Consider the following 24,174-nt stretch of genomic DNA (forward strand, 5'->3'; position numbering starts at 1 on the left):
TCTGGCAGATATGATTCTGCAGAGAGCTGTGACCAGCATCCACATGTTTGGAGGTGGGAATATCTGCTATCAGATCTAACATTCAACCGAAGACGGGACTCATGACCCCAAGGGCAAGCAGACTTTAAACATCTTACGGTGCGGTGAATGATTTTAATTACCCCAAGTTTCCAATTGAAGGGGAGTGTGGACTTCCGTGGTTGCTGAGACTGCCGTAGGGGGTCCAGATTTCCTGTGTGAAAGTCTTTCCATTTAATGCAAGACGGTTGAAAGCAAAGCGCTCATAAACTAGTGGAATAAGCATCATTAATCTGCTATAATCCAGCGAACCGACCACAGGACTATGTTGCATTATTATTTACTTCCAACAATATGTGGCCTGTATAAGCTAGCTGCACTTTGCATGAAGTACTCTTCACTACCAATGACCATGTCCTTTACAGTGCTGGGTAAGAAAATGCAATGTTACACAGGAGATCTATATATGCAGTCATTCCAATCATGGAAGGTGCTTTTCTTTCTCTGTCACGTTGCTTTTAGCAGGTCTTACACAGGTCTTATGCAGGAGGGGTGTTCATCTGGAGCTGAAGGGACCATGTTTGACGGCCATGGCTGCTGGAAGAGAAGGAGGACCTTTGATGCACAACACCGGGAAGCCGAAGGACCAAACGCTCACAGGTGGGGGCAGGGTGGAGGCGGACGGGTTTGAGGGACCCCAGACTGCTGTCTCCACAAGCTGTTTTTTTTTTATGGGGGAAGCATGAACACCAATGCTTCTGGGGGATGTTTGTTAACGAGCTGGAGAGTGTGAACTGAAGGTGGCCCCTTTCGCGGTGAAGCACACCTCTTAAGACCATTCCACCGAGTGACACCCCACACCCCAACCCCCGCCTCCGGGCGGCACACATCATTGAAACCAGGAGCCTTTTAAAGGGGTATAATCACTCCCAAAGAGGACAGGCTCACATACTCCATTGAGCACACAGGAATCACAAAAGATTACATTTTGAGTAGAAAACAAGCTAAGTTAATACTTTGTATGTATTGTCATTTTATTTAGTAGTATAATGTATTTCTATTCTTTCGTGTGTCACAAAATGATTGCATATGTCCAAACATCAGATCTTTTGCTTTACCACGAATGACATTCTTAATGATTCTGCTTTTTTCTCAAGGTGCAGGACATCTGAAGATGAAGCTGATAACATCGGGATTAAGGAGAAACAAAACCAGATGCCTCTGCTAAAACCTTGATGTGAGAAGAGCCTGTTTGGATTTGCATAAGGCAACACTGACACCAGAACTCTACCTTCCTTAGGGGAACGACAGGGCAGGACAAGGGTGATAGAATGTTGGAGGGTCATTCGTCTGAAGTGATTATGAACAATCCTAGCCCCACCCAGCTACACTAGTCCCCCAGATACAAGCCCTGCCCAGGATAAAACGCAGAAGAGTGAGCCACCCTACCAAAGTGCACGGCAGACAGCAGGGAGAGAAAGAGAGCAGACACCCATTCACAGCCATCCCGCCTCGCTCGGTCACGCAGACGCGCTCAAACTCCTGCTTCTCTCTTTCCTTCTGCCTCTCTCTCTCCCTCTCTCTTTCTTCTCTCACTCACTCTTTCTTTCAGACACACACAGAGCCACAGTCACATTCACACACACACACACACACACACACACACACACACACACACACACACACACACACACACACATCCAGCTCACTTGCAGGCGCGGCCCGGGGCAGCCCCACGCGTCACCCGAGAGTCTCCGCAAGGTGCAGCCCACGCGGTCGAGGCGGGTTCATCCCGAGCGGCCCAAGCAACCCAGGGACAGCCAGAACCTTCCAGCAGAGATGGGATTACGGGACGCAGCGCGGGCCCTGTGACGAGCTGCACCGGCCGGCCGGAAGGAGAAGGACAAGCAGGCATCAAGAGCTTCCTCGCACCCGCATCACATCGTTCCCGAGACAGGAGTTTGGCGTGGTCCAGCTCGTCCTGGATGGTCCCTGCTGAGGGCAGCCGCTGCGCGACTGGACTGCGTGTAGTGGGCCAGCACACGGGCAACACCATCATGCCGACTGCCTGCACATCGGGAGTCTGACCCACCATGTACAGATGGATGTCGGCGCACGCCGGTCTGTGCTCCGACCTCGTCTCCGCCGGCCCGGTGCGACCCCACCCGCGCCGCCCCCTCACCTTCCGCTTGGCCTGCCTGTCCCTGCTTCTCCTGGCCGGCGCCGCCCTCGGGGGTTGCCCTGCCGGACCGGGCCATGACTCCCTCCGCGCTCTGGTGCGGAGCGCTAACTGCTCGTGGACCCTGGAACGCCACGCGCGCAGCTACAACCACCTGGAGGGCGACGTGCGCCTGCGACGTCTCTACTCAGCCAACAAGTTCTTCCTCTGCATCAACAAGAACGGCAAGGTGGACGGCACCAGGCGCAAGAACTACCCTGACAGTGAGTAGGGGACTGGGAAGTGTCTCTATGTGCGTCTGGGATGGGCGGGGTAGTCTCTGCTTTTTATCGCTCTACGTGAGTCATCTTATCTGCTTCTCCTGTTTATGGCTCCTTTATCATCTGGGATTCCTTCTGATTTTTCTGCTCGATCCGTCACACTTTACCTTCTATCTGCGTCATCCACTACAGGAGCTGCACAGGCTGAGGACGACCTGGGAATAAATGTCAATTTTAAAAAAATCACCTTGAGGGAAGATCAAAGCATTGATTACAATAGAACAGACTTGATGGAAGATTGTACAATGTGAAAGATGGTGTAATGAAAGATTATTTATAATTTTTTGCATATTATTGTACTTTTGCACGACTATATGACTTTAATATTTCAGGATTTATGGAAGTGCTTGTAGAATTTCAGGAGGTTGAAAATGAACAGGTATAATTTAATTTGTGTGTTCTAAATCCTTGACTAGGGAAAATCTTGAAACGGCAGGTGAAATAGCAGGTCGACGGTAATAAATCAGGCGACCCTGTGTGTGCTGTCAAGGGGCTTCCGCGCTGTTAACAGCTCCTGAAGTCACACCTGACCCCACCCTTATTATCTCTCACTGTATACGACATCACACCATGACATCCTATGGCAGGAGGTCAGTATAAACCTTTGGGTTTTAACCTCCGTGAGACTGACACATTGTAGTTGTTTAGGGTCTGACCTCGTTGAGTTTGGTGTTAATGTGTACGCTTGCGTAGCTGAGGGCGCTTTTTGTGAACAGTATGAATCGTCTTTTCCAGACCCACTACTCCAACTGGCAACAAAGTTTTGGTCTTTTGGTTTGCAGCTGCGCAGATTATAAAGATGTGCAGGAGTGATCTTAATGTTAGCATTTATTACTGTAAAGCAGCAGTTTTGAGAGGTTTTGTAGTAGGCGACGTCTACACGTCGGTTCGTTTGACCCTCCCTGGGCCGTGATTTGGGCACCCAGGCGTGTGTTGTGAGAGGCACTGAGAGTGTGCTCTTGGCCAGCTACTGCTCTTTACAACTGTGGATTTAGTCTCTAGTTTCCAGGTTCTGGCAGCTCTGCCACATACTGGACTGAGCAGGACTAGGTGAAATAGTGCAGTGCTGCCCTGCAGTTTGCCCCCCAAATGTAGCTGCCGTAGACCCGTTTCCTGCCCCTGTATTTCAAACGTGTCCCTTGAGTAGCGAGGGTCTCCTCCGCTAGGATATATAGCACCTTGCGTAATGCTTATGTGGTCTTTGTTGGTCCAGTTAAAAGACCAATGCTGTACTATTCCCTAGTATAACATTCCAGTGACATCTTTACTGTCAGCGACAATCAGAATCAAAATGCACATATATATCAAGTCAACTTGCACACTATAATCAAAGCTAAGCTGGCGACAAAGGTCTGATTACCCATTTGATCCTGAATGCTAATGCAAAACACCTTGCATGGAGGAAAAGAGGAGATTCTTGCCACGGCCCTGAGCGACCCGGTGGATTGGCGTATTCTCACGCCCGAGTCTTCCTGCACACTGAACATTCTCCTCCGCCTCCCGGTGATTTCGGGCGCTGGTGGAGTCCCCACCCTCTGTCGGCACGGCGGTGTTACTCAAAAGGCTTTGAGGGCCTTCCCGGCCCTGCTCACAGTTTCCAGGGCCTGTTCCCGACCGCTCAGGTGCAAAAACAGCTGGAATTAGTCAGCCGACCCTCGACTAATTGGGGTTGGAAAATATTGTATCAATTGCGACAGGGCTGGAGCAGCCGAGGGTGACCACGGGCACGCCGAGAGAGAGAGAGAGAGAGAGAGAGAGAGAGAGAGAGAGAGAGAGAGAGAGAGAGAGAGAGAGAGAGGGCGAGAGTGAGGGGGAGAGAGAGTGAGAGAGGGGAGAGACAGACAGACAGACAGACAGAGAGAGACAGAAACAGAGAGGAGGGAGAGAGAGGAAGGAAGGCTGAGAACAGATGAATGAGCGGCCCGGCGGGTTTTTTGTGTGGGGATGAACAGTGCAGGACACAACCACCGCAGACAGCCTCTGCTAGAGGACAAACCCAGAGCGATGTGTTCCGGCAAACTTACATGCGTCCAGCTTGTGCTTCTAGCACACCTTTATTTAGTGCTGTGCTGCTCACAGAAAAGTCCCACTTTCGTCAGGATTAAAGAAGCCACACTGACTCAAGAAAGGCCCGGCATAATTGCACAAACAACCGCTGAGCGAATTTCATTCACTGCTTTTGAGCACCTCGTCTTGGCAATGGCTCCTCAAGCTTATTTTTATTCCCGGCGCTGAACGGCTGGTAGTGCTTGAAGGTTTGAAATTCAAATTAGTGTGACACGGATCAGTTACAATAAAGTGCATGCTAGCCCTGACGAGGATGATGGACACACTGGGGCGAATGAGGCAAACCATCGAGTCTGTGATAACATGGAGTCCAATGAAGAATCATGGTTTAACAACTAAAAATAAACACAACCCTTCATAAAATTAGGAGTATGTTGAAAAAAATATGTAAAAAATATTAAGAAACTCTCAATGGATCAATATGAGTTGGTTACACACGTAGGAGGTGTTATGGGTTGTCATTACTTTTATTCAACTGGCGGCCATTTGATGAAAACATTATCTGGAGTGCCAGTGTTTCTGTCTGTTCTCCAGCAGCAGCTCAGGCGGAAGATTTTGCTTACCCAGAGATGTTTACTTTTTCATTTTTCTTGTCACAGGTACTTATGAAATATTGCTGGCAGGCAGGCCCAGCTCGCGAGATCTTTTCCCCACTGAAATGGGACTTTAAAAGGACACAGTGTTGAGGCTTTGGGCGGGTGTGGACGAGGACTTCAAATGCTTGATTTGAGTCCAAGCAGTGACACTGCGCAAAACTATGGAAATAAAGGCATATGACAGGCATAATCAGAAAAGTCACTTGTGCTAAACTATGAACACCTTGCTGTTTGCCAGAGCCTCCCTGTGTTTCATTCTCTCCCCCCATTTTCAGCCGTATTTCCAGGGGCTTGTGACATGTTTACCTAAGTTTCCTCTCACACTCCTGCATCTTGCTTTACAAGCTGCCCTTTTCCCTTGCCGTGAGTTCATGGGCGTGTTGAGCTTGGATCGCAGGTGCAGGAAGAAACTCATCCAGCCGTTCTGAATATATTGTGGAATTATTTAAAACATATTTCAAAAGAGAGAGAGAGAGGGAGAGTGTGTGTGTGTGTGTGTCAGTCTATGGAGGCACAGAGAAGCTACAGAGGGAAGACTGTATACTGCTGGGGCTGGCATATAGAATAGGTACGGGTCAGAAGAGGTGAAAATGAATACATATAGAAATCATATTCATCATTTAACCCTCCTGTGTCAAATGAATCCTGTCTTCTGAAAGAATGTGTTGTAGCAGGTTAGTAATGACTTGCTGGCCCTCGGTGCCCCTGAACAAAGCATGTCTTAGATTTACAGACTCATGAATTCAACAGAAATGACAGCGATGATAGTCGAAGTGATGTAGTGTTCATATACCGACTGTCTTTTGAGGGAAAACACTGTTACTAAGGCAAACATGTTCGTATGTGGTGATTTTGTACAAGTCTCCAGTGATTAAATCAGGAAAGTTAGTATTGGCAGGGCTACGTCTCACAGAAGCTGTCCTCTATTTGCTGGTTATTGGAAAGCTTGCGTTTAGCCAGGGGTTGGTACCTCAGACTGAATGATGCCTGAAGGTTGAAATCAGTACTGGCTGTGAAGAAATGGACTATCCCCAGAATGAACTACTGTCTGAGCTCCTGAATCTGCCCTCATGAGAAACCAGTACCAAATTAAATTTAGCAAAGCGGAAAGTTGCTTAGCGTTTTGTTGTAGCTGGTGTTAAGTCTGGACTTGCTACATTTATATGAACCCAGGCATGAGATTCTGCATAAGACAAATATGGTGAATGGTTAAGGAGACACTTGTTTTACTTTGGCGAAGAGTGTGGACCCCCGGAGTCCGGTGGAGATCGGGGTGCTGTTTGTGGGAGCAGCAAACACCGGGTGGTTCCTGGCACCTTTGCGAAGTTTGGCAGTGTTGCCTCGATTTAACCCAAAGACACTGTAAGGTGAAGCTGGTGCCAAAGAGATGGGGAACGGCCCACAATGCCTGGCCTTGTCATTCTTCCAAACATGGATGTTGGTCCCCACTATAGTGGGAAAACAGAGAACACGAATTTCTTGCCAGCTGTGCCTGGCACTAAGACACAAGGGCAAAAACTGAAAGACACACACACACTCACACTCACACACACCCACAGACACACAGACACCAAAGCGTGGCAGTAGTAGTGCTTTAATTAGGTTTACCTCGGCTGTGTCCAACAGTGGTGTTTGATAACATGAATGGGCGTAGAAATAAAAAAAGAAGTGTAGCAATTAGCAGCTAAGCGCTTCTGTCTGGCTCCAGCACTGTACTCAGCTTTACTGGGTTCACTAGGGTTGTCGAGTCCGACTTCTCCAGCGCAGCGTCCTGAGTTCTTAAATCACAGACTTAATACACAGAGCTCTCTTCACAAGCAATGATTTCATGGGAAGTCATTGCACGCAAACCCAAGGTTGTTAATCAAACCGGCAATCACATATTGAGATGCCAATACTTGTTGTTCTATCATAGTAAAGTATCTATTAATAGGCCAAGACTAATGACACGATTCACAACATGATAATAAAGATACATAGTGTTCATATTGATATGCCCAGTACATTACATGACTACCTACTCTCTGCCAGCAATCCGCTGGCCAAGATGGACCCCAAAACCATTTTTTCCCTCTCAGTGAAAAATCATTAGTTCTGTTACTATTATAACAACCTTTTTGGGGTGGAGAAATGAGATTAAATCAGTTGGGATGTCAGCTAGGGGTCATACCATCTGCCAAAGGAAACCAATTCAAGCTCTAAGAGTCTATGTGAGAGGAGGCAGCGAATATCGGTAAGACCCGTGCTTTACTGGGCACCAACTCTTAATAATTTATGAGTTCTTAAGTGACCTTTTCGATTAAAACCAGAATCAGTCCAGAAGGTTTGGTATGTTTGGAAGCTGTTTTAGGCACCAAACCACTGAGGATTCCCTTGGATGCCAGTGCCATTTTTAAGATGCAGGTTTGCAGACTTGCACAGTGGTCTGGTAGCTGAAAGTACTGTGTACTTTTTGAACTGGTGGCTTAATGAAGGCTTCCAAGGAAAGAGCGCTGCCCGCGTATGGTGGTTTAATGAAGTCTGGCCTCATATGGACCTGTTCCTCTTGTGTTGCCCTCTAATATGTGTGAGATCTTCTAGCTTCACAAGACTCCCACCATATAGGAAGTGAAGAGTTTTAGTGGTTGAGAAGCTTAATCCAAGCTCGGTAGCTCATGCCCTGTTTGATCATGCTGATACATCAGTAACTAAATAACAAAATGGCCCTATTGAAACCAAGCCAGTGTCTCGTTGCAAACCGTGACCAAATCTGACCTTGCAGATCTCCGAGGGCCGAAACGATAATAAGAGAAAGGCACACCCACGACTGAAATGCTCACACGTCTCCCAGGATTACACAGATATGCGGTTGATTGGGCTGTAAAAAAAGAGCGAGAGGTGGCTATAAAACGAGGCTGAGTGACAGAAGGCCAACTCAGATCTTCCCCCACGTCCTCTCCAGCCGCTGCAGAGCCCTCTGAAGAGACGTCCGCCACACTGCACCTAAGATCAGAAACGTAGATATGGATTTATAGATAAGTGCACTGAAAAAAGAAATGTGGGCAAGTGTGTTAACACATCTTGTCAGCAGTCCAGGTTTTACATAAAGCGTTTTGTTTTTGACTCACCTGGCTTGTGCTCAGTGCCAGGTGTTCGGTACACAGGGTTCGGTCACATTGCGTAGTTGTAAGCATAATCAAATAGGCTCACCTGAGCTGACAACGATCCGACTGTGTGATCCATTCATCCCACTGTGAACAAACTTTGTGAACTTTGTCAATTCAAAATTGAGCTCTTGATTACAGTGGGAAAAAACACATTTGTGCCATGGCAACCAATATATATATATATATATATATATATATATATATATATATATATATATATATATATAAACGGTTACAGTTCTACATATTTAAGACCTGTGAGTTCATTCTGTTTCCTAAGAGACAAATTAAACCTGTCCATGGGAGGGGAGTGTTTACAGTTGCAAACATGTTTAAATCTCTTACAAGCTGCCTCGCCTATCCGTCATTCATTCATTCATATTCATAAACAGCACGACAAAAGGTTGCACACTTTTCCACAATGAACATTATGAGATTGTCTTTACATATTGCATCTGAAATTTGTGTCCACAGAGATCGGAAACTAAGGCCGGGTATCTGCCCCCTTATCTCGACATGTTCACTATAACTTGACAACAATTTGCCTGCTGTGATTTGCCTACTGTGATTGTACTGTGTACACAAAACATCGACGTTATACTGTGTGTAAGACGCTTCTGTGTCATAGTGCAGTCTATGGAAACCGTACATCACCAGCACAAGTGGAAGCGTTATGTAGACTAGTAGCCAAGACCTTATCAGAATATCGTCTCTATGACTGTGCCCTCCACACTAAAGCAATGCATATAATTCTTCTGCAAACAGTCATGGCAGTGACCTTGGGACTGTTTTGATAATGCTTAACTCTTCATCACCTTCTCAATAATGATACCCATTTGATTATGGTTTACTCATTTCATAATGGAGGCTCACCTGTAATTAATATAATAAGTTCCATACTCGTGTAATCCCAGGTGTGTAACGGACGTACATACAGAGATTATGCATCATCTGGCCATTTTTCACGGTATGTTTACTGTTTAAACAACAGAGTAATGAACCAGCTCAGAGTCTACAGTAGTGTGGGCATGCTCCGTTCAGTGACTTGGTTTCATTCAGACTCTAAACTACATTTGATAGTTAAGCCTACTCGATGTATTTAATGGCAGTTTTAGCATTGATTGAATCTCAGACCCCTAAATGATGAAGCACAGAGAATCAGTTCACCAGAGTCCAAAACAAAAGGACCAAGCAGCAGGACTTCCCAAAAGCAGCCACGCTGCATTAAAGAGAAAGAAGCAGAGGTCAAGGCCAGAGGTCAAGGCCTTTCCCCACCGAAGCCGTCTCGCAGATCTGATTGCGACATTTTCAATCGCTCCCCTGTCTAGTGGGTCTCGCTCTGGTGCAGCGGAGCCTGCCCCTTCGTCAGAGGAGCCGAGGAGAACTTCCTGAACCTGGCTCTGGGCACCTGTCCCACCTCCCTTCCCCTCACAAGGCTCCACGGTTGTTGAGAAGCTTTGAAGATCTAGAAAAGTAGAGGAGCACAAGTGAGCTAATGTGTGTGTGCCATATTTTGTCAATTGTGATTTTTTCACCGTAATCGAAATTTGTCCTCTTTTTTACCCATCTGTGCAGTTAGAACACACACACACACACACACACACACACACACACACACTAGTGATTACTAGGGGGCTGTGGATCACACGTGCCCAGAGCGGTGGGCAGCCCTAGTCCGGCGCCCGGGGAGCAGTTGGGGTTAGGTGCCTTGCTCAAGGGCATCTCAGTCATGGCCTAAGGTCTGGGAATCGAACCCACGACCCTCCGGTCACAAGACCAGTTCCCTAACCACCAGGCCATGACCAGGCCCCCTATATGTATGCAAGATTATGCTAATTTGTTATAGACTCAAACCTTTTTCAAATTAGCATTGCAGACTTTTCCATATGGCCAGTAAAAAAAAAAAAAAAAAACGAGAGAGAAGAAACGATAAACAAACCTGTGTTCCCTAAATCTGTTTCCAGGCAGGAAGTGGAGGATCTGGGCTTGGTGTAATTAAGTGTACGGTGAGCTCAGCCTTAGTCCTCTGACTTACGATAGAACTGGCTGCAGAGAACAAGCAAGACCTGTGAGTCACGCCGCTCAAGTCAGTCCGTGGCTGTCAGCGAATGACTTTGACGCCGATGGGCTTGTTCACTAGGAAGTGATGCAACGTTCGTAGGCCAGTATGCTCCTTTGGTCTCTGATTAAAGAAAAGACACACACACACACACACACACACACACACACACACACACACACACACACACACACACACACACACACACACACACACACACACACCTCGAGTAGGATATTGGAGGATGCCAACAACACCTGCATCAGGGCTCTCAATGGAGAAATAGCACCAGACATCTAGGGTGGGGGATCGTCAGTCAGTTCTGTGATGGATCTGTGTTAATTACTTGGCTGATTAAATTCCCTAGTTGGCTTAAAAGAAGGGGTTCAATAATCTGTTCTAGATATAGGAAGTGAAATGTGCCTTTGATGGTGTGACAGGTACATGTGACTAAGTACAAGACTACACGGTTTTGTAAAGGATGCTGAACAGACCGTTAGTCACAACAGTCAGTTAGTCAGAACAGTCAGACCTGCCCAGTTGAATCAATTCAACCTGTCCCATGTGATTAATATCACTGTGGACTTTGTTTCTTAGGCTCACTTTCCTAAGCCCTGATAAGATTACCATCTTTGTAATCAGTTTACATTGAGGACAGGTCAGATTTGCTGCAGATCAACTCCTGTGGTTTCCAAGTCCACACTTTTAATCTGTAGTTCTGGAAGAGCAGACTGTTGGGGTCTATTAGGAGTGTGTAAATCAGACACACCATGCGTGTCAGAGGGAATGATGCTATCATTCAGACCCCTGACCCTCAGTCCACTGAATCCCTAAGTGGCCTCTTTATCTGACGCAGTAATTCACTAATGAATGACTTCCATGGTCCCGTCTTCCATCCCAGAAGGAGTTGAAGTGTGAGAGAAGATAGCAGAAAGTACACGTACAGAAGAACTTTACTGGAATCCTTACTGGGATTTCTCCTCTTTCCTTTTTTGTTATTAAGTATTGATAGACACGCATTTACAAAAGGTTCTTGCTAAACATGACATCACTCACTGTTGTCATTAATATGAGCTGGATTATGGTTTCACACACTTGAGCATAACTGGGGCGAATGCGGTCATCTCCTTTCTTGTGTGCAAAAAAAAAAAAACAAATGTAGAGGAAATGGTTGTGAGAAAGAGAGAGGACTGACTAGACAGGACAGAGAGAAAAAGGAAGAGATGAAAGGAAGGGGGTCCGGGGGCCCAGACGGGGTCTGCCACTTTGGCCCACGCTGACCGTTGCTCTCCTGACTCCTGGCCTCTCCCTCTCACCTGGCCTGTCTCCTTGTATGTGGGGGGTAACGCGATACCTGTCGCTGGCACTAATGGCCTTTGAAAGACCTGGCCGGTCCCCAGAGTTCGCATTCAGCAGCCCGTGAAAGGGGGATCGGGGCCCAAGGCCCGGCCCCCGGGATCCGCACAAGCGGCGGATTGTGTGCGAGCGAACATCGCCCAGGTCAGACGAGGCAGCGTGAGAAAGGGCCTTCACCCCTCACCGGTCCAAGCGGCCGCCACAGCTCACGGTGACCTGAGTCACCAACGCTCTTCACTGCACTGCACGATAGGTTGAAGTAAACCGCAGTGGTAGATATGCCGATGACAACATGGATGTTCAACTTTTGAATGTAGTTATGTGACTTAAATATAGTTTCTAGAGCGGAACTCCTCGGTGCACTGAATATTCCTTTCCTTTTTCTGTCAGGATGGCTTGAGTGACTCTGACATATATTTTATTATTTTGTAACATGATGAAGCACCAGAAGAAAAAGGGAGACTGAGACCCACACAGGTGTTTCATATTAGAGCCCAGGAACGTTTATTAGGTAGGACAGCGAATGCTTGGCAAAGCTGTTAAACTTTACTGAGTATGACATCGTCCAAAATGTTTGTTTTTTTTTAAGCAATGATGATTGAATAAGCTGCCATATGTGACCTATAAATTCTCCAAAATAAAAGTCTTGGTAATATTGTACAAGCAGTGACCTGGGTGCTTTGCAGCATATCTAGACGATTATATCTGAATGTGTTTGGCACTCTTCGCTATTCTGAACTTTGTCAAAACGGCACAATCTCCGTACCGTGGCTTTGGAGAACATGACTGAATTTCTCAAATAGGCCTATGGATAAGCAATTGAAGCTGACCTGAATATTTAAATCCGTCAGTATATTTAAAACCATGAATAACCGACATCACACCTACATCTGAGTGACTTGTGTTCACGTTGCCTCTTTAGCATGGTTAGCATGCAAGCAGAGTAGCATGTGAAAATGTGGCAGTGAGTTTACCTCTTGCACGTTTGAATAGGCTTGAAGCCACGGTGTTATCAGTGTCAGCCGGTCCACGTCCCCCCCCGAGACAGCGAGGAGGTGGGAGAGAGCGGAGAAATCAGGCCAGCCAGTGAATCACCTCAGCCAAACCCTTTCTTCCCCCTCTCATCCGCAGGCTGTGTTTCACTTTTCTCTCCTCTTTCCTTTCTCTCTCCGCCCGGTTAGACGGGATCTGGCGCATGATGCAAGCGAACACCTCTGTTCACAACTCCATTCTATAGCGCGGTAGTAAAAATGACGACTGTGAACTGCCTTCCAGCGTGATCCTGCTTGGGTTAACCAGCCTCAATGCATCGGTCCAACACACACACACACACACACACACACACACACACACACACACACACACACACACACACACACACACACACACACAGTGAGGTTGTTCTCTCGCGGGCTTTTGTGCTTTTCCATTATTCTTGGTCAGATTCTAAAAACAGCTAAGGCTCGACAGATGATAACCTCATTCATTTTGAGAAGCTTTGTTTATTACTGCTGTGGGGTGTCAAGTGCTAAATTAGACTTGAGAGTCATTCTGAATGGTGAACAAAATATTAAGTCATTGCTCCTTTAGAGAAAATGGAGTCCAAGCCATGGCACTTGAGTTTATGCCATGCAGCCTGTAGTTAAACTAGGATGTTGAAGTCTATGCAGATCATCATCATAAGTCCAAGGTAAAGAAGTGAGTGGGAAAATACTGGAATAGAGCATGTGACACTGTAACCTGTCGATCAAACACTGGCACTGCAACAAGAGGAGGAAAATAGTAATGCATGTGATGTGTATATGGGTAAAATTAGTCCCTCGGGATGGAGGCAAGCCTGAATGCTTGTGTGTGTGTGTGTGTGTGTGTGTGTGTGTGTGTGTGTGTGTGTGTGTGTGTGTGTGTGTGTGTGTGTGTGTGTGTGTGTGTGTGTGTGTGTGTGTGTGTGTGTGTGTGTGTGCTGGTTTATGACAGGTCTCATAACCTTTTGGGTGGGAGTAATACATCTTTCCTGACTTCTGAGACTTAATAGGTGGGGTGCACTTGTGGTACTGCAGGCTCGTGGTCAGAGGTCCACGTGTGGCCGTGTGATGTCACGCTCTGGAACTGGAAGATCCTCAGAGCTTCTTGCAAGCCTGTTAAAGAGTTTGTGCATCTCTTACCTCAGTATTACAGCATACAGGCAAGGACATGTGACAGTATTTAACCATGTGGAACTCTGCCTTACCTAAATAATCAGGCAAAACATAGTAGGGTCTGAATTTGTATACATGAAATAATCCTCAAGCTTATGGCTGAGGAATTATGTTTCCACATTTAAAACATGTGAGGCAAGTCCATCATTTGAAATCTCAATGGAAAGGCGGAGAAAAAAATGGGAACTCCAAGCGTATTTGAGCTATTCCTAAAAAAATGACGTCCTGATTTGATTTTCTGAAAGCGCGGGTAACATTACTTCACACGTTTTGTTTGCCATGCGTGACAAACCATGTGAAAACATCCTTAGAACTACAGCGTGTCATTTTAGAATTCGCATTGACTCATTCATCGTCGTCTCCTTTGATGTGTCTCCGCAGCTCGGTCTCAGGCACACACATCATCACGCTATCGGGTTGCAGGTTGACTGCTGACGAAACAGCCACTGTGCCTCTGAGAGCCGGTACACCTGACGTTACCCAGCGCACGTACAGCAGGGATGTGCTTATTACTGGTCTTTGCCTTAGCGCTCACGCCCACGTGTCTGAAGGGAGAGGTGGTCTCATTTGTGGGCCGCCACACTAATACACACCAGTGCACACACAGAAATATAGAAATGAATCATGAAGATTGAGAGGTTTCTGTTATCTACAACCATCTCTTCTAATCTACAGTTCTCCATCTCACCTCATATTTTGTTTTTATTCATCCTTTGTCAAAAACGATATATATTGTACAAGTTTGTGCCGGTAACAGGAAATTGTGCTCCACTGCCTGGTAGTTTAACGAGAGGTTTATCTGAAATCATGAGTGTTCGGTCGTGATGGGGTTTATGACATGGGGACTGTAAAAAAAAAAACACACCTGAAGGAATTAACCTGTGTACAGTGCATGCATTTGAAAGCATAGCCTCCAGCATCAGGCGCTCAAGGCCCCGGGTCCCCTGAAACAGCAGCTCTCATGGTCGGCACGGGACCGTTGGAGCAGCAGTGGCTGACGTAGCCTTTAATGGCGTAAGACCTCACCACACACAGGCCAGGATGGAGGCCTGCTCGGGTGGTGCACCTCTGCAGAGGCAGATCAGATCAAAGGCCCCTACTCACAGCCATTAGGCACAGCAGCGAAGGAACCCAACATGAAAAGCCCGTGTTTTGAAAGGGACGTATAAAAAGAGAGAGAGAATGAGTGGAAAAAAAAACAACAGTGCCCTCTCTTAGCAAACTGTGAAATAATTGAAAAGGTATGTCAATCAAGAGCGACCACGCTGTTGGAACCCAGAGATTCCCAGGCTTATTTCTGAGCGGACGACAGGACACGGAGAAACGCTGAAGGGGGGGGTGACCCGAGAAATTAAAGACCTCCAGAAAAAAAAGAAGAAGAAGGCAGTTGGGAAAAGCTAGAGAAACTTTGCCCAATCTTTCACTTGGCATACTCCTCCTTCCCTTTTAATGGAGGTGGGAGGAACCTTGGTCTCTGTGACAAAAGCCGGGTCATTAATAAGTCCTTGTCGGCTTCCAGATCTCAGGTAGGTAACAAAGGCCTATAGGGAGCAAAAGGGCCAGTTGAAGGAAACATAATTTTATGACCCCCCTGACCCCATAACCCCCACTACCAAGACCTTATTACTACCATCCTCAACCCTTAGTTCTCTCCCCCCCCCCACCCCAACCCACACACTTTTCTCTTTTCTGTCCTGCTTTTTTTAAGGTCAAAAAAGGCTGAATGATCTGATGATGGGCTCACTTCCAAAAAAAAAGTGTGTGGGGGGAGTAAAGGAGAGCACTGAAAGAGTGTAAGAAAGAATGAAAACAAGGATGCAAAAGGAACCTGTTCCATCCTCTGAGAAAACCTATACAAGGTGGTAAAATAGCTGGTCCACAGTTGACTAAGCACATAAAAGCCAGGATTTTCTTGTAGTGGCCGTGGTAGATTATTGACAGTTTGGGCTAATCATGCCAAAGGTTAAAAGAATTAGCTCTGGGCAAACTCATCTACATTCAGAAGCTCACACAAAAGACTTATTACGTGATCTATGGCATTACTTTGACAAATCATTTGTCAATTTGCCAATCGCTGACAAGTTACAGTTTTTTCTTTTTTTCAAAATAATTTGCCTCTTGGCACTTGGTTTAAGATGGGACTATGTTAAGGACTGCATTAGTGATTGGAGATAAGGACCCAGTTATAAGTGAAAAACGTAACTGGGTGAAGTTGGTCTGGTCATCCTTCTCTATATGATCAGTAAGCCTACATATAATTTTAAATATCATGTAGATCTACTACCAGGACTTTTAGAAAGCTTATGTAGATCTTTGGATCAGCATGTAATGTCTTTACAGTCTTGTAATATTCATTTTTTGATAAACCACATGTAAAACAGCTTTATGTGTTCAAAGGAACATTAAACGTTTTTTTTTTGCATTTTGCATTTTGCATCTGTAAATCTCTAAATCTTTGTTGTGAGATGTAAGATGTAAAGTGAAAAAGTTGATGGTATAATGGAAAATTAACTTAATATTGAAAACTCCTTGCTACCCCACTGCCTTTGAAAATCATCTAGAGCAAATTCAAAGAGTATTAAAAATAATATGGGACTAACCTTTATATTTGTTTGGTTAAGCATCCAGAGGTCTGTCAGAAGATTACGAGCCATTGAAGAGGATCCTTGGTTCCTCGGGCTCCTGCCTCTGGGTGACTAATTAGAGGTGTTAGGACCATTCTCTCCCTCCACCAGCAGAAGAGGAAAAAGTCAAAGAAGAAAGCATTACAGTGTGTTTTCTCTCGTGCTGTACCTGAAGACGATTTCAGTCGACACATGTGAGCACACATGTTGGCTCTGATCTTTCACCGGACTGCAGTTCTTCGGAAGTCGTTCAACCCAAGAACCAGCGACCACCTGCCATTACTGAAGGGGCGTGGCTCATATTCATCAATCTTCACTGAATCCCATGCTTTACAATATTGCTTTGAGTCAATATACTGTATGATATTTTAGAAGGTCTAATAGAAAAAATTAGGTGAGGATTCAGATAAGTATTCATATGAATTTCATTGGTAAAACGTTCTAATAGAATCCATAAAGTGAACTGATGTTGCCTATGGTCATAGAGTTCATGTTTCTTTTCATCTTCTTTGACAAACGTTCCACTGAAGATTAATGGTGCTGATCACAGCATTCACGCCTGTGAAAGTCTTTATTGTAAATGGTTACACATGAGTCTGTCTTTGTCATTGGTTTTTTTCTTCCTGCAGCAGAGATGCTGAAAAATCTTAGCTTGTCCTCAATAATAGACATGAGCGTGCACAAAATCAGATTTCTTCTGATGAGTGTGCAGAAAGAGAACCATGTGTGAAAGGTCACGCAATTATCATTCTATGTTGGTGGACGGGTGAGAATGTCAGCAACTTTAAACAAAGGCTCTCAGACCATTTTGAGGAATCAATCTAAATAATCTGGCATACCTTAGAAAGGACAGACCTCGGCCATCTTTGCTTCACTGCAACAGCTAAAAACTAACACCACTTGCTAACTTGACTATGTGGGTGGTCATAAAGGTTAGCCATGACCTTTAGTTGACACACAAGCACTTTGTGAGCTATTGCAACCAGCCAGATACCAGTGTATCCAATTCCACTGTGAAATTTTCCAGTAACCTGTTGTCCTTGAGGAACTCAAGGCATCTGGTATGGAGACCTTTTGCAATCAGACAAGGATCCTATGAACTAAACATCTAAATAGTTACAATGTCCCTGGGTGTCTGCTATACATGAAATGTCTATCAAATCAGCTGGATCAAGGAAATTAGCAGGTATGGCTCTAATCCTAGAGCACTTGATTTTGAGAAGATTTATATGTTCTAATCAGTGAATGACTTTATCCAAATCTGAAGTATCTCACCTTCCCTCTGTCACCTTCTGCACATGTGTTCAGCAGCACTGCTGGCCTGTGAGGCGATTCTTGCTTTTACCTTCATTTTCCTACTGGCTTTTGGTCAACAACTCAATGAGCACGTCAATGTTACTGTGTTTACAGGCCACTGCCAGCAGTGAGCCGATCTGCTTGTGTCAGGTTTTACTCTCGTGATTATGCAGGCGAGACCAAACGTCTCCTCGGATGTTGTCCTGAGTGGTGCACCTCTTAAGTAGCGTAGATAATCAGAACTGATAACACCAACAGAATATCATCAGCGTCCTTTTGTAAACGACCATAAGCAGTGTGGAGTGCTTCAAGGAGACTCCCGTACAGCAATTAGATCCCATTCAGTGTAGGATGGGGAAAAGCGTATTTCATTTAGTGCCATATTTGGTCTGACGCCGTAAGAATGGCCCGGCTCTTTATTTTGAGTAAAAGCAGATCAGACACCAATGAGCAGAGTGGCGGTCTGTGCGTGATCACTGTCTGTACAGAAGAAATGAAACGCACACAAAAACATTTGCAGTTTACAGGTTACACCAGATGCAGCAGATGATCGTATCGGGAAACTAACTGACACCTTGAGCGTGAGTTTTAAAGCAACTAAGTGGTCACAGCTAACTGACTAAATCATAAATAGTATGTGTTATCTTGACAATCTGTCAGAAGCCCGAGGAATTCCGACAATTTTATTTACATTAAGTTTTACATTTGCATGTACTACCGTAGGAGCAGGACACAGGTGCCCCCCCCCCCCCCCCTTCTCTAACCCTGCCCCTCTGTTCTCTGTTTGTTCTCTAGGTCTGATGGAAATCCGATCTGTCAGTGTGGGAGTTGTCGCCATCAAATCTGTCAGCACCGGCCTGTACTTGGCCATGTCCAAAAAAGGAACACTGTTTGGGTCGGTAGGTACATCTCCCATTGTCCTGTGAGCCATCTTGTGAGAGCTGAATTCACGTTGCATGAGAATTAAAGTGTTTTCAGCCATACTATACAACATGAAGACATCTGTGGCTGAAAGTACAAATCTAATTAACCTTGACATAAAACAGGCTGGATTAAGTTTTACACACACCAATGCCACCATTTCTCCAGACTGTTCATGGCTGTCACCTGCTGTATCCCTTGGGCCACTGATTTATTATTTTTATTATTTTCTCATTTTGCTTTTTCACTATTATAACATACATGAAGCCAAGTAACAAACTAGAAGTTAACACTCTGCCTTCAATGTCTCATTCAATGTGCTAGACTGCTACTTTGTTTGAGTTATTGAGATGAGAGCTGGTTTTCTAACCTAACCTGCAATGTCATTAGTGACTGAAAATTATTAATTTTCAAAGGCCTTTATAAAAACTCACAAGAAAATAGAAAAAAAAATAGAAATCTCCTAAACTGGAAAATCTCTATTTCTCCTGTTTCTGAGGTCTCAAGGTTGGCAATTATGTTGAGTTCTGTTCTTGCCAACACAGGAGAACATAAAGGCTGAATGTCATTGAATGGAATATGAGCTCGCCACACAAAAAGACAGTGAGAAAACCGCACTCACCTAAGACCTGTGTTAAACACACAGGGAACGACCGCGTCTCACTTGAACTAAGCTCGCTGATGCTGGTTGAGGTTTACGAAGACATCTTGGGGGCCCCTGTCAGTGGCATTTCTGCTTGTGCGTGCCACCAGACAGTAGCTTGTGATTTGTTTGACGAGGGCCGCCTTTGTGTGGTGCTTCAGCCCTTTAACCAACCTACGATAAATCTCTACCTGGCGATCGGTGCCCCGATCGTGATAAGATCCCTCCTTCATCCTCCTTCCACCCTGATCTTAAAGTAAACAAGAAGATCAGTGAGATTCAGGAGAACACTCTGATTTCATGCTTGTCCAAATCACAACCCAATGTGTGTTAATCACACCAAACACAGCACCCAATCTTATCTAACTGCCGCAGCGAGATAGTACCGAGAACACTGATTCTGTAGATACCCGAACCAGGGCACATTGTGACCACACTTTACATCCTCACTCTAGACATATGGCTCATCCTCCGGCCATACCAGAGGAGCTAAAGATCGCTAGTTTTGGCAAGTGTGCTTTTTAAGTGTGTTAAAAGTGAGCTTGTTTTGATTTAGATGGTTAGGTGAACACAGATGCATAATAGTAACTGATTAGAGCTTCAGTTGAAGCATGGTGGCAAATGGTTTTTTTGGTGTTTGGCTCAATACTGATTAAAGCGAAATACACAAGGACCTTCTAGGCTCACCACTAAAGCTACTAAACTAAAGTCACAACACACTGTTCTGCTCCAAACATCTCCTCATTCTAAACGTCTCAGACCCAGATATCTTCGCTCTTGCACCCCAAACAAACAGGTAGTGGATGTCATTGTTTACCTGAGGCCTCTTCCTCTTTTGTGGCAGGTGCGATATAACCCAAGCTGCAAGTTCAAAGAGCGCATCGAGGAGAACGGCTACAACACGTACGCGTCTTTGCGCTGGAGACACAGCGGACGACAGATGTTTGTGTCCCTGAACGGACGGGGCAAGCCGAGAAGGGGCCACAAAGCCCGACGGAGACACTCGTCCACCCACTTCCTCCCAATGGTCCCAACATAACCACTGGCTCTCCTTAACATCCACGTCAGGAGGATCATTACTGCAGAGGCTCTCACCATTACTGCTGTACATGAACATTTTGTTGGGGACTTTTGTTTTAATGTCATTACTGTTTTCTTCTGGGATTGTCGTATAGTATGTTAACTTATTCCTCCTTCCTGCTTAGGGTGAGGCTTGGTGAAGCTTCTGCAAGGCTTCTAATATAGTTCATAATCACATGTGCATTCACCACTGGCTTTATTGAAAATTGCCTAAACATTTGTTAACTGTCCTCCAGATTTCCATTAGCAGTCTGAGAGAACTGCAGGTGGTTCAGATATTTTTGGATGACAAATCATTTTTGACCAGGGCTGAAAGACATGTGCTTTCGTATCAAAATCATGATGTAGAAAAAGGCAGTTTTATTAATAGCAAAATATGCTATTTTAATTACTTGTTATTAATAGTATTATCAAGATTAACAAGACTCAGTTTGTGCCTGATATTCTGTACTCTATAAACGTTCCATAATCACTCTATAATAATTCAATCTACATAAACAGTAGTGGTAATTACATCATTCCGTCATTTTCTTTTCATGTAGGAACAAGATACGTTTGTAATTATGTTTGTTACGTATCTGATACTTTGTAGACAATGAACACACATTGCTAGCAGACTTACACAACATCGTCACAACGCATAGATAGCCATGGCAGTTTAGCACGGGTGAGGGAAATAATAATTTTTAAAAGATTCTTGAACCTTCTCAAATCGTTCAGCCCTACTCTGAACCCAGCAGTGACTCGGGTCAGCACATTACCAGGCCGTTATCACGCCAGCAGGCCAGTGACACTGAGAACACCCTGCCTCTCAAAGAGGGTCTGGTCAACAGACGTCCTGCAGTCAAAACTATGAAGTAAACAAAAACCACCTCTAAAGTGTACTTATTAGGTTCACATAAAGAAGTGGACAGTGTAAGTGAAGGGTAGGGGGTTTTAATAAAGCAGTGGTAAATGTATGGCATACTTATGTTATTGCTGATAAAAAATAAGCATTTGCAATGTCTCCTTTAACCAACTGTTGTAATATACATTATATTTTTACATGACTGCAGTAGACAGTTAGGATTTCTAAACCAAAATGCATGTTCGCCTCATCTAGCTTTTTTAAGTCTTTTCTGACATAATGGGGGAAAAAAAAAATCAAATTACAACTTTTGTTTAGAACCGTTTGTGCCTTCAGGTTTGACAACAGGTTTGATTTTTTTATTTACTTTTGTTTTTTTTCTGATCTGTGATCGTGACAGGATATTGCTTCTAACGTCTTCGATACTACCTAATTACAGAGAGATCAGGATTTCTGCAAAACACAGACATTTACAGTATGCATCCACTGTAGGGTGTACATCCCCTACACCGTGTTCATACGAGGGACTTGCTGGAAGCAAACTGGTCTGGTCAACGTGAACAAGAGTCACTCCCGTGAACATGTGTTCGTGCGTGTGTGTGCACATAGATGTGTGTTCGTGTGTGACCACAACACACATCATCCAACAGGACTGCGTTTTACAGCTTGTGTACTGGGATGTTTTGAATTATGTGCTTCTATTAAGTCACACTAACATTTTTTCCATTCAACATTTTGCAAATAGAGCATTTAATATATTTCAGTCTTTGGGATAAGATGGTAGACACATGGTGTTATGGTCAGCCACTTCTATAAGGCTCTGTGGTCATAACCCAGCCACAACATTAATACTCTGATGCCAAACATTGCTCGGTGTGTACAGGAAGTCTACAGTCACTAGCCACTGGCCGGGTTCTTGCTGTGCTGATGAGGGGTGTCCAATCAGGAGTATTGTCCAAGTCATGCTCAAACGAGCACAGAGACATGCCGTCTATACAAGTTGTGAAGGGTCTTGTTTTTTGTCTGATTGTAGCAAAAGAGAAATATCCATGAGTAATAATATATTCACCAACCAAAAGGACTACATTCCTCTTTATGTGTGTCGATTACACCAGTTTATCAGCAAAACTCTGCTGCATTCTCTGACCATCAGTACTGCTGTCAAATATAGATAGATATGTTAATACGTGCATAATCTGGTCATTTACACTGGATTGGTATGTACTTTTAGTAAAGCACCCCTCTACAGCGCTACTCAATGACATCCAAAACACATAAACAAACCTTGGAAAAATGCTCTCATTTCTCTGCATAAACCCCTACTGCTCTAGAAGCTCTGAAAAGTTATTGAGGTTATTGAGGCTTATTAAAGAGCATTACAACACACTGCTACTTACAGTAATTATAATTCCACTACTGTGTAGGTACTGACATGAAAGAGGTTCCTCCCCTAATGTTAACCTCTCATGTCTACTAATACAATACCTAATGGAGTAGGTGACAATGGAAGCTATGAATGGTATGAACATGACCAGGTGTAAGGTGTTTGATATAATAGACCTCCCACACCCTATAAAGAACCTGGCCTCCTGATCTGAAAGGGCTTTGCGGGAGCCCTATTCAGAGAGCGAGTCTTGCGGCATGGGAGGGCTGTGGTCCTTTCAGCCGCAGAGTGGATCTGGAGGAATCAAAAGGGCGCATGAGAAGGACCGACCTGCCCATTGTGCCGTCAGGTGAAATCACTCCACATGGACGTGGCCCCCGTCACGTGCTCTGGTCGGCCACTGCAGATCAGGTCAGGTTAACAAAGATGCCCACCGGGGTTTTAGAAGACAGACAGGTATCAAGTTTCAATTTGTACATGCTACATACAAAATCGCTGGGTCTTTGTCAAAGTGGGAAGAGACTTTCAGGACTGAGGTGGGGACATTTTCCTAAATTCCAAGGTTTGAGGTTGAGGCTTGCTGGCACTTTACAGAGAGGAGAATCAAAGTTGCAGAAAATTAAAAAGAACTTAATAGCCTATGTTACAACATGCAATCTGCTATATTAATCCAATTTTCTGCCTGCACTCTCTATCTGATTGTCAATCTGATAGTCAAAGGCTTATTCCTCCTGTCTTCTTACCCCCCACAACAGTGCAGGAATTCAGTCCTCTCTCTTTCCCTCCTTCTCCTTGGCTTTAAGGTAAGGCCATGTGTTTATGCCAGTCTTCTGCTCCAAAAGCACAGAAACAAAATGAGGAGCCTGTAATTATCATTGTTGCTCTACTGTCCTGTCAGTTCCTTCGCCAGAGAGACCAGAGTGATCTCTTGGCAGCTCTGGAGCTAAAGATCAAAGCCATGGACCTTTGATCCACATCAGACCCCCCCCCCCCCCCCCCCCAACCCCCAACCCCTCTCCGAAAACCTCTCTGTGGAAAATCAAGGTAAAATGCTTCCACAAAAGGAGTGCAGAGAGAGACACGCAGTGCCCTTGCGAACATGTCCTCCACCAGCTTTAGGACTGCGTGTCTGGAGGCCTTCTCAGGTGCTGCGTAGAGCAGTGTTTTGGTTCACCTGGGTGATGTCTTCGTTGGTTAAACGGATCGTTGAGATATTCACTCTCTTGAGTACTGCATGGAGAGGTGTTGGTGATGTCATTAGCAGATGGGGTTATCATACATGTGCTATTGACCTTTACTGATGTCCTAGGCCCTTGGCCGGTGCAGATGAAGGCATTACCTCTGAGAAACAGCTCATTTATTGACCTTGCTAAGTTGTGACCGCTTGGACACCAAAGCCAAAAATTTGACAGGCTTACAGTATGCTTGGATGCAGCTAAATGT

General features: G+C 45.0%; 1 protein-coding gene and 1 long non-coding RNA gene across 2 annotated transcripts; one reads left to right on the forward strand and one right to left on the reverse strand.

Annotated features, from left to right (window-relative positions):
- The first annotated feature begins 1,179 nt into the window (after nt 1-1,179).
- On the forward strand, nt 1,180-22,470 carry LOC143528644 (fibroblast growth factor 22-like). The gene is made up of 3 exons (XM_077024439.1): nt 1,180-2,460; nt 18,652-18,755; nt 20,265-22,470. The coding sequence occupies exons 1-3, from the start codon at nt 2,112-2,114 to the stop codon at nt 20,457-20,459; spliced, it is 648 nt and encodes a 215-aa protein (XP_076880554.1). The 5' UTR covers nt 1,180-2,111; the 3' UTR covers nt 20,460-22,470.
- Nucleotides 8,713-12,856, reverse strand: LOC143528645 (uncharacterized). The gene is made up of 3 exons (XR_013134508.1): nt 12,716-12,856; nt 10,266-10,508; nt 8,713-9,791 (listed from the first exon to the last, which is right to left on the reverse strand). It is a non-coding gene; the product is annotated as an uncharacterized LOC143528645 (long non-coding RNA).
- Nucleotides 22,471-24,174: the final 1,704 nt, after the last annotated feature.

Source organism: Brachyhypopomus gauderio, chromosome 12 (genome assembly GCF_052324685.1).
Source record: "Brachyhypopomus gauderio isolate BG-103 chromosome 12, BGAUD_0.2, whole genome shotgun sequence".
Classification (NCBI taxonomy): domain Eukaryota; kingdom Metazoa; phylum Chordata; class Actinopteri; order Gymnotiformes; family Hypopomidae; genus Brachyhypopomus; species Brachyhypopomus gauderio.

What these genes read in the sequence shown, in the direction of transcription:
- LOC143528644 (XM_077024439.1), top strand. Translation starts at nt 2,112, where the DNA reads ATGTACAGATGGATGTCGGCGCACGCCGGTCTGTGCTCCGACCTCGTC. An exon ending in GCGCAAGAACTACCCTGACA is followed by an intron (nt 2,461 to 18,651) that starts GTGAGTAGGGGA and finishes TTTGTTCTCTAG; the next exon opens with GTCTGATGGAAATCCGATCT. An exon ending in AAGGAACACTGTTTGGGTCG is followed by an intron (nt 18,756 to 20,264) that starts GTAGGTACATCT and finishes CTTTTGTGGCAG; the next exon opens with GTGCGATATAACCCAAGCTG.